This window comes from Haplochromis burtoni, unplaced genomic scaffold (assembly GCF_018398535.1).
Source record: "Haplochromis burtoni strain Fernald_Lab_line unplaced genomic scaffold, NCSU_Asbu1 Contig_32, whole genome shotgun sequence".
Classification (NCBI taxonomy): domain Eukaryota; kingdom Metazoa; phylum Chordata; class Actinopteri; order Cichliformes; family Cichlidae; genus Haplochromis; species Haplochromis burtoni.
This window is the reverse complement of record NW_024582393.1, coordinates 601,953-620,112: the sequence shown is the minus strand read 5'-3', so window position 1 is coordinate 620,112 and position 18,160 is coordinate 601,953. Positions and strand designations below refer to the sequence as shown.

Below are 18,160 nucleotides of genomic sequence, written 5' to 3'. Positions count from 1 at the left end.
GACATGTTGAACCAGTTCCATATGTATATGTATATTACAAATACAAGTATTTGCATATAGTGAATTCCAGGTAAAGCCCTTTAATAAGGCACCCACTGAAGTGGAACGGCACAACAATTCCTACAAAGAAGTTTTTACTTTTTTTTTAAAGGTGCCAAGCCTGAGCAGTCGCTATACAAACTGAAGATGTGCAATAACAATAACAACACAGCTCTTTTCCCCCCTAAAAGCACCTTTTGTTTGGAAGCATTGCAGCTGTCACAAGTCACAAGTGTTACGAGTCAAAAGGAAGCCCTTAATTCTAACACACAGAATAATGTGTAGCTTTATACAAATATTTATGCCCCCTCCTGTCTTACAACCTTCAATTAGCCAGGACTGTTCAAGAATGCAGTGCACAAGTAGCTTAAAGGAACAGGAGGCTGCATAACAAAAGAGACCCTGAACATGCAATTTTGGCAACATACCAGTAAGGCTGTGTAAGACATGTTGAAACATTTCCATACATTTGGAGGTAAACTGCATGTGATAATTTGCATATAGTGAATAACATTCCAGGCAATTGTCTTCATGTTATGTAATAACCCATCACACCACAGACACGCAACGCACACTGAGCTGAAACAACACCTGTGTAACGCAGCTCCTACAGAAAAGTACTGCTTTTACAGGTGCCCAGCCTGAGCAGTCACTAGATAAACGAAGTCTGAAGATATGTTTTTTTTAACTGCCTTTTCTGTCAGGAAGGTCGTGAACCTGTTTGGGACCATCAACCACAGGGACACCTCGGCAGTTGTCACCAGTCAGCAGAAAATTATTACGAAAAAATAGCTCATCCTAATACGCTGCAAGCAAACATGCGTTACAAATGGATATAGTTTGGGCAATTTATTGATAAAGGCGGTTAAGGAAATGTTTAGTAAACACCCTAGTTTTTTTCTGGTGTTTTTGCGTTTGCTTGATTTAAAAATGTTGTACAGTTAAAAGTGGTGACAATGAAGGAGGAGAGAGTTGAGGCCCTGGTTCCCCAGGGAGCCACAATGATGTTCTGCACACACACAAAAAAGAGCTGCTGTGAAAGAAAGGCACGAGGGAGCGTGTGATCTGTGCAGGAGGACGGGCTGAGATGGGGAGGGAGCCGCCGGGGCAATCAAAGGAAGCGCGAGGTAATGAAGAAGAACCCACTGTGTAAGTATGCAATGGCTAAAATGGTCTCTCACTCATCACCTGATTACTGTTTCTGCTTCATCCCAATGCCAACAATGCCCCTTTCAGATAACCCCACACTAATATATTTATCTGTGCTCATCCCTTATTAACTTCTCTGCAAATAAAGCAGGCAGGCTTAACTACTTCCATGAATCGGTCTTATTTTTACCCTGAGTGCTGAAGTTACTGTTAATAATTCACAGCTTCTGCCGTCTCATAGCGCCCCTTCCCACACTACTACATTTGCATATGGAAGGAATATCAGAAACAACAGACGTCAGTGTTCAGTGGGGAAAAATAAATTGAAATGGCTCGTGGCAGTGTTTTCTCTTTAAATTCTTGATGCAGTGATGCTTATTCTGTCTTCGTGTAACTACAGGTTTTTTTCTTGATAAAAGCACTTCCTGAGAAAGACCAGACATCTGATTTGAAAGAGCTTTGAGTTTTTCCCTCTTTGAGAGAGACAGCCTCCGTCATCTGTCTCGCCCTGTTGTCTGGATCTTTCACTTTTTTTCTCTCTTCATCTTTTTCCATTGCTTGCCTTCACATTCAAGACCCGGCTGTGCATCTTAATGCCATCTGTTGACTTTGGCTGTAAGCTGGCAGTTGTAACTTTTGGTTTTCTGACCTGTCAGAATGAGGATTGGTTCTGCAAAGACTCCAAAAAGGCAGAGCTGGCTCCAAAAAACAGTGCTGGCACTGTGTTGGTGATAGACAGATGTTTGATCATCAGATCATCACCACTTCGCTTCGATATTTTTACACACAGACTGTAATGATTTATTTAACAATTGAATATAATAATCTGTGTTGTTTTGGTGACTTATTTTAGAGTCTTACACTCTTATAAAAACTGTTTAAGAGGAAGTCTGTGCTAGAAATTTCAAGAAGGGCACATCGGTGTGACACGCGTCAGCGCCTTCAGACAAATACTGACGTTAACGTCTCTCCCACGCAAACACAGTCTCGCTTTATGCTTACAAAAAGGCACACTGATTTATGCATCAGTCGAGCTGGTGAAACAACTACTACCACTGCTACACATACACAATGACTGGTAGACAAAGATCTTCTGGGGCAGGAAAATTTACAGGTTTTCAGGAAAGTGAGATTACTTTCATTTTATTTTTAATTTCCAGACAATGTGCCCTTGAGAGCTAGAGTACAAACTTCAAGGATCAGCTGAAAACCTATACCAGTCGACACAAGAAACCTGACACCCAGAGCCAAACAGGCCCGGTCAAAATACGGGCTAACAATTGCAAAGCAGGTCTGTGTTTCTTGAACCGTCCATTACTGCAATGTTCCACACATTTTTTTCTTTTAAAACCCAAATCAAAAAAAAAAAAAAAAATCTAACATATATGTGGTTCATTTTAACCAGTAAGCCAAGGTTAAGGTACAGACAGAGAGAAAAAAAAAACAAAAAACAAACTCACCTGCATCAGAGTCTGTGAGGAAGAGGCCAAGCAAGGACACAGCGAAGAGAGAGAGTGAGAGAGGGGGAAGAAATGCATTAGAGGAGGAACATGACTGCGTTAATTTCACCAGAACAAACTAAATAAGAATAAATATGTGCAACTGATGAGTGTCACAAGCGGGCGACATCAGAGAGCTCCTGAGAAATACACATAAAACAGCTGTTCTTGATCTACTACAGCATGTTACACGTGAAGCGTTATTTTTCTAAAACCATCAGAAATGAAGCCCAGTGGCACAATTCAATGCACGTTTTATGGATTAAAAAGGACGAGTTGCTGAAAGGTCATTAATCCATGCACAAAGCTGTTCGTCGAGTCTGGCAGGATGCCTTCCCTGGGCAACTAAATTGACCGGAGGGAAGGGCCTCTGGCAGAAAAACAGGCATGCTTTTGGCATTTCTTCTGGCAACAGATGGATGAGTTTTTTTATGCATCTGTGCATGTGTGTGGCTACTGGGGGGGTGGGGATGGTTAAAGAGTTGCTTTTCTTCCAGTGGAGTGAGCCGTGCATGTTTAGGGGACTTGTTCTTACTGTAATCCTGAACGCAAAACGCAGAATGCCGTCTATCAGTGTCTCGCAAACCTTAGACAGTAAACAGGACAGTGGCATTTACTAAACAAACATAAATAGTTCAAGGCTTTGTTTTCCTCATGAAGGCATCTGTGGTCTCTGTAAGATCTGTTTCGCTTTGTTATTTTAATGCTGCCAGTTACATACCACTTTTCACTCCGGTGTTTTATTGAACTTCTACTGAATTAGGAGGTGACTGTCATGCTAAATGACAAAAAGAAATTCCTTTCAGCAACCTTTAAGGAAACATATCTAACATTCTGGTCAGCATAGACAATATCTGATGAGCACTTCAGATTTCACTATCAGTGCAAGTCCTCCCATGCTGCTACAGGAGAATCTGCACAGACCTGTGCAGTGGCTGCAAAAAGAGAAGCTGGAAATAGTCGTGAAAAGGCTAAGCTTTAGTATTTATGAAAATACAGATGATGTAGAGTCTCCACGCATTCTGTTTATTTTGTATTCTGATCTATTAGCATCATTACGAATGATCTCTCTCCAGTAGTTTGTTTCTTGTCTCATCACCCTCAAGCGGTCTCGGTGGATGGCTGCTTGTCCCTGAGTCGGTGTATCTAACATCCCTGTGCTGGTGTTGCTCCTATTTCATCATAATGATGCTGGTCCAGGGAAAAGTAAGCATAAGAAGTGGACGGTAAGGTTGCCCTAGTTTTCCTTGGAAGAAAACGACACAGGGATGAACTGTTATGGCAATGTGGGCTCAAAGATAAGAGCTGTGATGGTGTCTCACTCTCTGCTGGATGAGGGCGTGTTTGTGCTCCAGCTCCCTCTTCTCCACAGCCGAGTCAATGACCAGCTGATCTAGCTGCATAGAAGACAAGATCACATATGCAGCAGGAGCAGTGAGTGAAAAATAAAATATGTTTGTAAAATTAAAGGACAATGAAACTAGAAATCACATGGTATGGTTTCGTTATTATGTTTTGGGTTTGCTTGTTTTGTTTACCTGTGCAGCCAGTTTTTTCATATAGGGGTCAATCTCATCCAAGATGTTAAAGCCTTGTTGGAACAACGTATACTGGGCTCGCATGAATGACAGCATCTGTAGCAGACAAAGGAAGTCAAATGACAAAGTTAAAACACACTGCACAGGTATACATATATGCTGTATATGTATAATTATGTGACGATACAGATGGATCCGAGTCACTCACTGCATCCAGGATTTCAAACTTCTTCTTGGCTTGAAGCACATTAATCTGCCAGAAACGAAGAGAAAAAGAAAATTCTACATTTTAGACTTCATGTTTGAGATGTACAGGAGAGATCTGAGAGCAGATCAAGAGTCTGTGCATGGGTTCAACAGAAGTTGAGTCACAGTGCCACCTATTGGAAAACACTAGTAATAACAAGTAGAGTCTATGTTCTGTGTGCCTCACCTGTAGCACATAGTCCAGGGCCAGGTGCCGAAAAGCTTTGCGGCTGAGGATGAGAGCCTGCGTCGCCTCCTCCGCCTCATGCACCTTGTTCCTGGGTGCCTGCGCGTTCTTCACCTGCGCCAGCTCCATGTCCTCACGCACTCGATCAAACTGCTTCTTGGTATCCTTGAACTTCCGTATATCCCTGGTACAAGCACCATGAAGCACAAAGGTAAGAATTCACAGATTTTTGGCCAAATCAGAAACGGTGAGATCGAAATTCTTAATTTCTGTTATTACTGGGAGATTTCTGCATGTGAGTACAAAAATGCACACTTAACACAACAATTAGGGGACTAGATAGAAATCTTAAAACATGAAGTTACTTATAAAAACAGACATCTAGTCTTCATATAGCTAGTGGTTTAACATCTTGCTCACTTGTCCTCACCTCTCTTAAGTGCTTAAATCTACTCAAATGTGATGTGATACTCACTCTTTAATGAAGATGTGAAGCTGCTGTTTGATGGACCTCTGAGCCTGGTCAAACAAAATCTGCGAGCAGATGGAAGGAAGAGATATCATGTGAGATACAGTGCACAGCAGTTAAAGAGCAAGCAATGAATACATCTGAAAATCTGTAGTTCTCCAATCTGGGCACAAGATGGCATTATGATCCCTTTCATGTGATTACTTTAACGGCTTCAGCCACAAGCAGAGAGGAGCTGAAGGAAATGAGAAAAGCGAGCACACACGTGAACACACTCAGCTACCGCCTCAGTAGATTTTTAGCAATATTTGAGCCCACATTTTACTTCCTGTTAAGTATGGGATTCCCTTTCCTGACTGTCTCATCCTCTCTTTCCTTCACTTCTCATGCATTTTAACCAACTCTTCTCTCCACTATAGGAAGTGAGTTTGTTTCAATTTTTATATTCCAGCCACTGCTGTTGATATTATCCTAGACTATATTAAGGAAACCGTGTGCCTTGTTGATTTATCTTTGTGCAACACACGTGCACACAAGCTCACGCAGACGCAGAGACTTACAGTAATTGTGATTGCTTTATAATCACACGCATGCGGACAGTGTACACAACAATCACTTTTGGTATCCTATGGATTAAACTTTCTATAGCAATCCCTAGTTTGCAAGCATACACATTGAGGATTATGGGCTTAGTGTACATGTAAGCCTCCGACCACATGACATCTCTGCAGGGCCTGATAACACACGGCGGATAAGACTCAGATTTTTTGCTTGAGGTGGCTTGTCATTCTGCAAATGTAGAGCACGCTCAGTGTGGAAATTTGAAGTGGACAACGTCAAGCAATAGAATGATTGATTCCTTCATAAGCATGTGTGAACTTCCCGCAGAGCCTGTCTTTTAAGTATTGTGCAATGGATTCTTAAAATAAGGAGGAAAGACTTTGCAACTCCTCCCATGTCTCCTTTCACTGGAAACACTTCAATCAATGTTTAATTAGTGCAACAATAAATAGCCACAATTAAATGACTACATTATTTTAGTCAGCAGATAATGTATAAAAGTATTACGTTTGTTCTAAGAAAGACGAGATATTTTGAGAATATTTACCTTAAACTCAGCTCAACTAACTAAACTGAAATCTAAACTGAAATTAATCTATTATCCTCTAGTTCCCCTCTGTGACTAATAAACAATTTAAAATAAATCATTAAGAAATTGTGAGGAAATAACCCATAATCCCAATAAAATGAAGTATAATCCTTTCACACCATGGATTCATGCTTAAGAAAGCTACTTTCACCTGCTCCCTTATTAATAAGAGGTCATCACTGCGGGGGCGCATGTTTGATTTGGCTGGATGTACGCCAAATGCCCTTTCTGAAGCAATCCCAAAGGGGATTTGTGTCTCCTGCCCTTGACAGAACCAGGGATTGTTTGGAGGTACTACCATGCATTTATCATTAAAATGCTGAAAATGGAAAACTACCTGAGAAAATTTTTAATAAATGATGTGTCATCAGACTGCACTGACACAACACTGACTTGTGTTGTGACAGTCTCCAAAACGGGGTGTAAGAAATGAAACCCAAAACTATTTCTGTACATCTGATAGAAACTAATCCAAATGTTCCACTCAGGCCTGCACTTGATTATAATGCCTTGGGCTCGACCCAGCCCAACCTACATGATGTCAGCACTCAATTTCCTCATGCAATTCTCTTGAAATTCAGAGATCCTCCGTGTCTCCGTGCCCCATCAGCCATCCCTCTTGTACCTGGGATGGAAAGCCAAAGCTCTTTTTTGCTTGTGGCCAAATAAGAACAGTGATCATCAACAGAAATATATCACAGTATAGAAAATCGCAAAATGCTGTCAACAGGTACTCAAACGACAATATATAAAAAAAAAAAAGAAATCTGCTCAGTTTCACTTTTTTTAAGCTTCCTTATCTGTTGCTGAGACTGATCCATGTTTGAATGTAAACACATTTGCTTATATAATTTACTGAGAGATCCGTTTTTCTTTTGAATGCCCTTGTTTATGCTCGACAGCTGAAAAGCCTTAGGAACAGGCACTGATTCGTTAAGTAAAGACACTAAGGCTGCTTTTTATTAGGCTAACACATCTCCTTGATTCTCTTTCTCATATCTCTTCCTCACATCATCCTCATCATGATGGATGTGTAAGAGAGATGGATGTTGGTCCTCTTCTCATATTTCAGGGAACTGAAGCTTCTCCATGAGGGTGACGGCGCAGCAAACCGTGGGACTATGTTGGTAGATAAGATGCAGGGAAGTGTAAGTTAGCAAAGAAATTTATCCTTTATTTTTTCCTTCCCTTGTTTATTCACAAAATCTGCTAAACAAACACTCTTTAGAAGGGTGAATGAAGGGAAAGCAAGAAAAAAGTCGTCACAGAGGATGCATTGAGATGGTGTGAAAGGGCAGCGGAAAAGAAACAGCGTTCATAAAATTGGTGCTCTATGTAATATAAGCAAAGACTGCAGACATTACATAGCTTGTAATGGATAGAAAGGAAAAGAGTACACCGCGTCTATAAAAAAAAGAGGAAATTATTGGTCTGATGTGGCTAATGGATCCTATGTAATAAGCAGAGATTTGATTTGATTTGACTTTAAAAAGGTGAAGTTGGAGATCATAACAGAACCATGTAACTGAAGATTTATCTAAGAGATAACTCACACTCTGTGGAATAAAAAACAGAAACCTTCAGATCTGTTACATTTGTGTCTCTTTGTCACTTCCTTTTTTATTCTGTGTTTATTTTCTTCCCCCACTTCCCTTCATTGTCAATACTCTCCTTTGTTCCTAATTTTGTCATGCATGCGTGCATAATGCATAAACATGGACTTGAGTGAGCATCTCAGAACATTACACACTGTCTTATATTGTCATGTCCTAATGATTACTGCTGTAATATCTCTTTCTGCCTTGGGCTTTTTAAACCTGCATCATCATCTCAGCAGTGTGAGAAACCTTTCATAGAGTGAGAAATTACGAGATCACACTTAGTCATGAGGAGAAATCACTCTGGAGTCATGTGGGGAAAACCTGTGAGCGTGTGAGTGTGCATGTGTGTGCTTATGCATTAACCTGCAATACACATCTGGTCCAGCATGTGGTTTGAATCAGACACACACATGATCACTGGCCAGTGTGGACAGATTCAAAGTCATTGAGTGATTTCACAGTTGAAGTGTTGTGTGTGTAAGGGTTGTGCATGGAGGCCCAGGAGGACTGCATGCCTGAAAGATGTTAATATGTCAGAAGACCTGGGCTGTACCTCAACCTCTCACCTGTGGCTACAACATACAGTGTGTCTGTGCGCGTGTGTGTGTGCAGATGTGTCTTACCGTGTGGTAATTGACCATCTCTTGGAGGCTTTCGCCACACTTTTCAAGGCATTCCTGTGATGTAGAGTGCACAATGTAAGCATGGATTTCCATATGAACGTCAAAATCTTTCTCAGATAACAAGATTTTCTCAACTTTTCTATACATGAGTACACATTACACAGGAAACAGAGACCAAATGCCTTCCTAAAAAACTATAAAGTCAGTTTCAGGTCTATATGCTTGCAGGCATGTAAAGTTTTAGTGTAAACGTCTCCTGTTCAAATCAGGTCACCTCTTCCATGCACACAACAACTGGAGGAATGCATGCAGGAATGTCCAAGTCAAAGACAGAGGAGAAGTCAATTGCTAAGAAGCTGACACTCAAATATTACTCAGTGAATCTGAACTCCGTGTTGAAGATATCCTTGCTTCTACTCACCGATATCATCTCCTCTTTCTTGCACTGCTGGGACAGGTCTCTGATGCCGTTAACAAAGAGCTTGTTAGCGCTGACATAGGCCCTGCCGGCCTCGATCATCCCGCTGCATAGCTTCACCAACTAATGGGAGGTGTAAAAACATCACTTTAATGCCCCCAAAACAAGAACACTTTCTATTTAAAGACTTTTTATATAATGAGATGTGAGGATATTAATAGTCAAAATGATGACGTAAATCAAACAAAGCCTATAAGAATCTTTTGCTCACATGCTGAATGCGAGAGGACGCTCAAATTTGGAATAATATTAATTTTGGAGGCCAGCGCAGGCCTTACTGAAGCTGCTGTGTCAGGAATCCAACTGAGAAGCATGTATTTATTAAGAAAGTAACTAAATGAGCAAATGAAAAGATGGAAATGAAGAAGATGATCAAAGGCCACTGACTGTATTGCATAACTATGATTAAAGCGGCGTTCCAAATCCCACACACCAACTTACTCACAACTTGGTACATAATAAATAGAGGAAATTTCAAACACTTGCTAATTAGCTCTGTGTTGTGCAACTCTACTGACAGATGCAAGGTTGCGTGACTGCAATATTTTCCAAAAGTAGAGTGCAAGCTCTTGCAAAACACACTTGATGGCACTACACAGCATGAAGAGGTCATCATGGCATTCTGAGGTGCCTCAAGGAAAAAAATTGTTAATGTTTATTTATGGCTGGATCACCTTTTTGCTAAGCATTATGACAGAATTGGAAACAATTTAAATCTACTGCTGAAAAAAATAAGAAATAAACATTTTCCTGTGAAATATACATTGTTGCAAAAAAAAAGCTTAATGCAAGCAATATAAAGACAGATGCAATTAGCAAACTTACTGCTCGTTAATGTTTTTACGGATGTTTTTACTAAAGTTTAAGTTGGCGCTAGAAGGGGAATCTCCAAAGACAAATGCATTCAAGTACCAAATTTCATAGAAATGTGACTAACCTCAGAGCCAAGGCACTAGCGTTGATACAACCTTGATAAGCAGACTTTAGGTATTAAAAAGCTTTGGGAGTCAATACACAACATTGAGAATTAAATAATATAGTATATTGTATAATATAGTATGCAGCCAAAGTCATGTCAGGGTAAACTGAAATTCTAAACATAAATGTAAATTAACAAGCGCAGACAGTAAAAGCATGTATGCCTTTAAATGCCACATCATGACTTTCACTGTGACTGCTTTCCCGTTTTGCAAGTAATATGATAAGGTGCAGAAAGTTACACTGTCATTACCAATGCACTTATGCCGAAACACAACATGTGTGTGTTTGTGTCTGCTGGAAAGGGGTGGGGTTGGGGGTTGCTTAAGAGAGAGTGTAGTAAACCTTTAATTATCACATTTGGTGCAAGCGTTCCCAAGGTTGTCTGTATGTGACTGTGGTTTACTGGGTGGCTGACAGTAAGGGCTGCAGCCGCATGAACGCTGCTAAAACGGGCTGCTGGGATCAAAAGCATCAGTTGCCAAATGTTCACACTCATGTTCACACAGTATGTTTTCTAAGATGCATAATGCAGTCCAAATTTTAACAGCATTTTTAGGAATCTGTAGAAACTCCAAAGAAGCACGATGCTGCTGCTCCTCCCAGGCTGGTCTGACAACATATATGTCAACAAATTGGTTGATGTAGGGAATGTGATCTCATTGAGTGCAGGCCTGAACCCCCCAGGGGTCTGAGGATGGCCATTAGAGGGACAAGCTGTGTGTCTGGATATAATAAATGAGTTGGAGCCAAAATGCCACATCTGGTGCCACACGACAGACCTTGCTGTGTTAATTGACCGAAACAATAACAGTATATTTGCAGCGTAACTGCAGAACTGCTGAGCAATGAGGTGAAGAATGTGAATTTTAATATTTTAACTAATTAGAAATGTTTCTGAGTACTGTTAGTGTTCTCTCAATAACAGCAACATTTCAGTATTCCAGTTAGCCGACGGACAACACTAAATGTTTTCACACTTGTCAGAGAGATTCAGCTTTCATCAGTCATGTCCGTGTCCTTGCCTGAAAGCCTTTGCTGTCACCACTGGTAGCTTCAGGGCAGATGGAGGACTCCTGCTGAACAGAACAAACCTCCCTGGTGGAAATATTTCTCCTCTGACGCTTTTCAGTTTTCAGTGAGGCTGAACTGGAGTTCAGAGTTCATAAGGTCCTGCATTATCAGTTGGTGGCAGGAATGTTTATATGTGTAGAGAGCAAGGGGCTCTATTCACATTACTCCTTAATGATGAACTTTAATATTAAGTAAGTCAAAACCATCTAAATAAGCACTTTATTATTTAAACAAACTTAGGTGTTCACACTGAGGTTTGTTAATCCACATTTCATTATGTCTGCAGGCTGTTTGATGTTTGAAGAACTGTCTCAGATTCACCTTCAGAGAGAAGAAGAAAGAAGCTGCAGTAACACTATCTCCCACTCTAAATTCTCTTTGACTTCCACGTCTATTAGTTTATCTGAAGAAGCCTTTCAGCTCACTTCCTCAAGACAGTCATCCGGTCCATCCAGAGTTATCTCTGTAGCTAATTAGGTTTGATACAGCTATAAAATTTATTCCAGTCGTTCCATTTGCCTTTAAACTGTTAGCAGTCGGACGTACCGCCCACGGGACATTGGATGGTTTAGGGGACTAATAGGACTGCTAAGGGGTTAAACCTTTAACCTCTCACTAATACCATAGAGAACAGAGCCTGATCACAGTGATGCTGATGCGAATGCCTACACTTATGGAGTTACCTTAAGCTTCTTTTTCTAAATTATTCTGTTATATACTATGTGGAGAAAAGTACTGGGCCACATACAGGAGCTGATACCTGTTTGGTATTAACATCAGTGTTTGTGCTGATGTTGATGTCAGAGGAGGTTTGAACTCTGCAGATCTTGAGTCAAAAGAGAGCTGGCAACTTTTATGCCTCACACTCGGTGGCCCTACCCTGTAAGTTGATGTGTTCTGCCACTTTTTTGAGTGTCTGTCATCCCTAAAGAGATCAACTTTGCAAGTAATACCACTTACAGCTGATTGTGGAATATCAAGAAGGGAAAATACTTTAAAATTGACTTGTTCCAGTGGTTGCCTCCTATTACAGTACCACACTCAAATACAGTGAACGTCCCATTCTTTCATTGGCTAGCTGATTGATTTTAGACACATGTGGCAATAGAACTGAAAACATCTGAATTCAGAGATTAAGAGGTGCAGTACTTTTGTCCAAATAGTGTATGTTTGCTGGGCTCATTCTGGCAAACAAATATAGCTACCTGACTGATAGTACTATGAAATGCTGCATGAGTATGAACTGTAATATATGTATAAAATAAATATACCTCCTAGTTTTGGTCTCTACGGCAGCTTTAAAATTAACACCTCCTGTGTTCACACAAATTGCACTTCAGGGCAGAGTGATCCATCCATTTTCTTCTGCTTGACCAATTCATAGTCACAGGGGGACTGGAGCCCTTTGCAGGCACCTTGTGAGACCCTGGACACGCTCACATTCACACCTACAGCTAATTTAGAATCTCCAGTTAACTTAATCCAAGCACGTCTTTGGTATGTGGGGAGAAGTCAGAGTACCCGGCGAGTACCCAGGCAGACATGGAGACAACATGCAAAATCCAAACAGAAAGGCCCCAGCCAGCGGGAGGATTCAAACCCAGGACCTTCTTGTTGTGAGGCAACAGCAACAAATGAGATGGAATAAAGTGCTTTAATTCATGTCTCATAAATTGTTGTATAAAAAAGGAAAATTCAGCGCACACTAATGTAATAAACTGCACTATGTGAGCCTTTTCTACTACTTGCAACCTCGCTGGCATTAATCAGTCTTTTCTCCCTGTAAACGGGCAGCCTCTTGTTCGGTGCATGAACCCACTGCATTTAATTAACTGTCTGCAGCGTTTTCATTATTTAAATAGCTCTGACATTTAAATAACAAGTGTGTGAACTGCAGACATGCAGAGCGAGAAAGACAGCGATACAGAAAACTGATTACAGCGTAGACTCTAAAGTACTACTCATAGAAAACCTCCCCATCTGGTGGCGTTTAGCATTCAAACAAAGCCAATGAATTCCACTAATGCCCTGTTTAAAGTGTTCTAACCACTGAAAGAAATGGACATGTGATTTTTTTCCCTTATGGATCAGCTGACTTTATCTTTTAATGAGAAGCACAGTCCACATGTTAGAAGGATTCATACCTTATCGAGCTTCGCTTCAATTTCTACCACATCTGTCTCCACATCATCAATTCCAGCCCTGTAGAGAGAACACAAAGTCAGGCGGTTACTCAGAAATGATTTTCACTAATGCCATTTCTGAGAAAAGGAGCCACAGCTTAACCTAAAAACAAATATTACAGCCACAATCGGATGATTTAAACTCTTGTTTCAGAGAGATTCTTGGATTAGCGGTAAGACACATTATCAGAGTGAATAATAAGAAAAAACCCCAAAAAACAGATACATCGGTGAAAAGTTTAAACTGGCTGTGGCTCTAAAAGAAAACACCTAAAAGAAACAGAACAGAGGAAGGTCAGATGTGAAGACATGGCTTAAAAAAATCACAGTGTAAAGCTGTACCATGCTGCAATCGGTCACCCATATATCAGTCTCACACACTTAAACATTAATCCTGATAATCAGATTGACAAAGGCATCACTCTGGAAGATTAGTAACCACTGCCGAGCTATAAAATCAATGAAAAAAGCCAAACTAAATCAATGTAAGATCACATATCGGCCCGCACTTAAGTATGAAAGAGGTGAGGTGATAAAAGAGGCAGCAACAATACAGAGGAGCTTATATTTGGTACCAGCATTTTAGAATTACATGGTATTGGCCCAGATTTATAGGATAATATTTTTCAATTAATACTTTTAATCTCATTTTCCCATGTTCAGTCTTCAAAGATCATCAGGAGCATTTGCGCAGAAGCCAGCGTCCCACCCATCACGTGCTGAAACCATAAATCACAGGAGATGATGACCTCATCATATAATCTCAACCCCACCCGCTCCTTCAACCCTTTTACACCCTGCAGCTGGTTTTATACGTCACAGAAGAGGGAAAAAAGCACCAGCAGCTGCCCAGCTAGTTAATGTGATTAAGGTTTAGGCTTGCTCATGTGTGTTGTACAAGGGATGAAACGCAGTGGGAGGGACAGGACGAGACAGTTTAGTCAGTTAGCAGCTGATCCAGAAAAAAAGCAATCCCAGGATTACTTTCTGGGAATATGCTGCTCCTGAAAGTTCCAAAAAAGCCACGAGCTGCCGATTCTTGACTTGCATCTGTCTTCCACTTGCCCATTTCTTTTTCTCTCACCCACGACCCATTCTGTTTAGACAGACTGAATTTTTCTCTACCACAACATCACACTGACAGAGCATGTGTGCATGTGTGTGGTCTGCAAGATGGCAGGTATTTATCGTTTCACAGAGAGAGCGATGAAAAAAAGGTGTTAGCACAGATCGTTCATTAAGCTGACTTTGCAATTTCTGCTTTTTTGTCTTCCAAGCTGTGTGTTTATCCAACAGTATCATCTTCTCAATTAAGTCACTCTGTACTGAACACCACCAATGTCAAGCAGCTGTTCAGTTTAGAGGATAAGCTCATTACAAGGGTGTTGTGTCTCTGGTGGCGTGCAGCCTAATAAACATTGACTGGCATTTGATTCAAGGGTGACTCAGATGACATATAATACAGCGGCAGCAGTCGATATGCTATTGATCAAAGCTTTCGAGTTCAGCACAACATCACTTGTGTGTGGCGGGACCGTTGTTTTATGTTACAGGTTTGATGCATGTAGAGGTTTTTGCAGCATGCATTTGGCATGCATGTTTTCTGCATCGATACACATGCCTGTAGGGTTATAATGGTGACGCGCTGAAAATCAGTTCACTGAGAAAGTTGTCAGCTCTGTGAAGGTTAAGTAAATAAACAGCATTAACAAGCCAATTATGTGTGTATGCAAGAGACAGAGAGCAAGCATGTGTGTGTGTTAATGTAGGTTTGTCCTTATTTTTCCCTTTACCACAAGGGATTGTAGTGGAATCAAGTAAGACAGACTTCCATGGACGATTATGGGTAATCCTGCAATGGTGGATGTCTGCATGTTTATGACAGGAAGAACAGACTGACGAAATGTAATGTATAATAATTTTTTTTTAAAGAATAAATTATATATATATATATATATATACACACACACATATATATATATATATATATATATACACATACATACATACATACATACATACATACATACATACATATATATATGTGTATGTGTGTGTGTGTATGTATGTAACCACTACGCTATAGCAGCTGGATAGCGTAGTGGTTAGATTACACGCCTTTGGAGCAGAGGATCGCAAGTTCGATTCCTGCCTGGGGCGTCTGTATCCAGTGCTGTATCCAGTAAGGGTCCTAAGGCTAGACCCCCTATGCTAAGCAAGCCTACAGCAGACATGAACCAGGGCACCCTGACGAAAAGTGGGCTACTGGAACAAGAAGGCATCGGTGGGCAAGAGACGAAAACAGGGCGTTGTTGGAATGCTACTACGCAAGTAACCCCGGCGGAAGGGGCTACATGAATAGGATGACGGACCTATGGATTCTTCGATACCCAACATCCACAATGACGGCGAAACAACTAGTAGCTCAGTGTTCCAACATTCGAAAAAGAGAGGGAAGGTAGTCAGAACTGAGGGGATTGAACTACCAGAAGGCAACATTGCAGACATAGAGGACAGTTACAAGTACCTGGGGATCCCGCAGGCAAATGGGAACCATGAAGAGGCCGCTAGAAAGGCTGCAACCACCAAGTACCTGCAGAGGGTCAGGCAAGTCCTGAGGAGTCAGCTGAATGGTAAGAACAAGATCCGGGCCATCAACACGTACGCCCTGCCCGTGATCAGGTACCCTGCTGGGGTAATAGGCTGGCCAAAGGAGGAGATAGAAGCCACTGACATAAAGACAAGAAAGCTCCTTACCATGCATGGAGGGTTTCACCCCAAGTCCAGCACCCTGAGGCTGTACGCTAAGCGGAAGGAAGGGGGCCGGGGACTGGTGAGTGTCAGCACCACAGTCCAGGATGAGACAACGAACATCCAAGAATACATTGGGAAGATGGCCCCAACTGACCGAGTGCTCAGTGAATACCTCAGGCAGCAGAAACCCAAGAAAGAGGAGGGAGACGAGGAACCATCATGGAAGGACAGGCCCCTGCACGGTATGTACCACCGGCAGATAGAGGAGGTGGCTGATATCCAGAAATCCTACCAGTGGCTGGACAAAGCTGGACTGAAAGACAGCACAGAGGCACTAATCATGGCAGCACAAGAACAAGCTCTGAGTACAAGATCCATAGAGGCTGGGGTCTATCACACCAGGCAAGACCCCAGGTGCAGGCTGTGTAAAGATGCCCCAGAGACAATCCAGCACATAACAGCAGGGTGCAAGATGCTAGCAGGCAAGGCATACATGGAACGCCATAACCAAGTGGCCGGCATAGTGTACAGGAACATCTGTGCCGAGTATAACCTGGAAGTCCCGAGGTCAAAATGGGAGATGCCCCCAAGGGTGGTGGAGAATGACCGAGCTAAGATCCTGTGGGACTTCCAGATACAGACGGACAAAATGGTGGTGGCTAACCAACCGGACATAGTGGTGGTAGACAAACAGAAGAAGACGGCCGTAGTGATCGATGTAGCGGTTCCGAATGACAGCAATATCAGGAAGAAGGAACACGAGAAGCTGGAGAAATACCAAGGGCTCAGAGAAGAGCTCGAGAGGATGTGGAGGGTGAAGGTAACGGTGGTCCCCGTGGTAATCGGAGCACTAGGTGCGGTGACTCCCAAGCTAGGCGAGTGGCTCCAGCAGATCCCGGGAATAACATCGGAGATCTCTGTCCAGAAGAGCGCAGTCCTGGGAACAGCTAAGATACTGCGCAGGACCCTCAAGCTCCCAGGCCTCTGGTAGAGGACCCGAGCTTGAAGGATAAACCGCCCGCAGGGGCGTGCTGGGTGTATATATATAATATATAATATATATATATATATATATATATTTCCAATGTGCGTGTTCAGTTTGTGTAAACAGACAAAGTAGCAAAAACACCCCAAAGTAGCTCCAACAATAATGCAGGCCATTTAGAAGGGGGATGGGCTTATATGCACTGCCAGTTTTAGCAGGGTGTACATGGGCTGACATCACTAGTGAAGGGGGGGGGGGGGCTCACGTGCACTACCACCATGTGCATGCAGCCTGCACGCTACGTCATCTCACATCTCTTCTCATGCCACACACACACACACACACACACACTTCAATGCCCTGAGCTACCCTCATGTCTTCCAGACTCAGCTTGTCACACAGCATCGCATTCACATCAGCATCACTTCAAGGACCTGGAGGACAGAAGTAAAGGAATCACGTCTGCTGATAGTAGGCAAGCCCAGACCTAAGAGCTAAAATACCTTAATTAAATGCCTTAATTTAGTAGAAAATAGTATGAAGGCAACACTGTTTTAATGTTGAAACCAAGTAACCAATCTCATTTTGAATTTCAATTAAATTTGCTTTACATCAGAACATGAACTTTACTGTGAGCAGGGTTGTAAATGCATGCATAGCGAGCATTTTTCTCACTGAACGAGCATGCTGTTCTTATAACAGTTTGTTGTATCACATTTTTTATTGTTTACCAGATGACTCATCAAGCCAGGCAGCTGTGGGGACTGAATGGCATACTCCTGTTTTCACTACATATTCACTATTTCATGTGGAGAGTGCACCCCCACCCCTCACTGATACATACAGAAAAGTGTGACTCACCAAATGAATGAGGAGTTGATTATGCACCTGGACAGACACACAAAGACACATGCAAACAAAGATACAAAAACAGAAGACACACATTGACCCAGAAACCCATTAACAACAGGGTTTCATCAGAAGGCTCAAATTAGGCATAAAACCTACAATCTGCCAAATTTACTTCCATTAACATGCAGGTCGTTTCTGCCAACAATGAGGATGAATACATTATCGGGCTTTTACTGCTGTGTGAAGAAAAGCTTACTGATATCTGAAACAACAATCTAAAAGAACATTTTTTGCCACACATACACAAAAAATAAGAATAAAAAAAGTAGAATGACTGAATGGAGGCATGCCTGTA

At 41.7% G+C, this 18,160-nt stretch overlaps 1 protein-coding gene across 6 annotated transcripts in view; it reads right to left on the bottom strand.

Moving 5' to 3' along the window:
- The window catches only part of acap3b (ArfGAP with coiled-coil, ankyrin repeat and PH domains 3b), a 59,137-nt gene that overhangs the window by 15,999 nt on the left and 24,978 nt on the right, over positions 1-18,160 (bottom strand). For all 6 annotated transcript variants that reach the window (XM_042219372.1, XM_042219371.1, XM_014332468.2 and 3 more), the window contains exons 2-10: positions 13,176-13,233; positions 8,923-9,042; positions 8,502-8,555; positions 5,134-5,192; positions 4,659-4,842; positions 4,434-4,478; positions 4,226-4,321; positions 4,010-4,084; positions 2,649-2,660 (exon numbers count right to left, since the gene is read on the bottom strand). In XM_042219372.1, the coding sequence (XP_042075306.1) occupies positions 2,649-2,660; positions 4,010-4,084; positions 4,226-4,321; positions 4,434-4,478; positions 4,659-4,842; positions 5,134-5,192; positions 8,502-8,555; positions 8,923-9,042; positions 13,176-13,233 (703 nt within the window). The remainder of the gene's footprint in view (positions 1-2,648; positions 2,661-4,009; positions 4,085-4,225; positions 4,322-4,433; positions 4,479-4,658; positions 4,843-5,133; positions 5,193-8,501; positions 8,556-8,922; positions 9,043-13,175; positions 13,234-18,160) is intronic.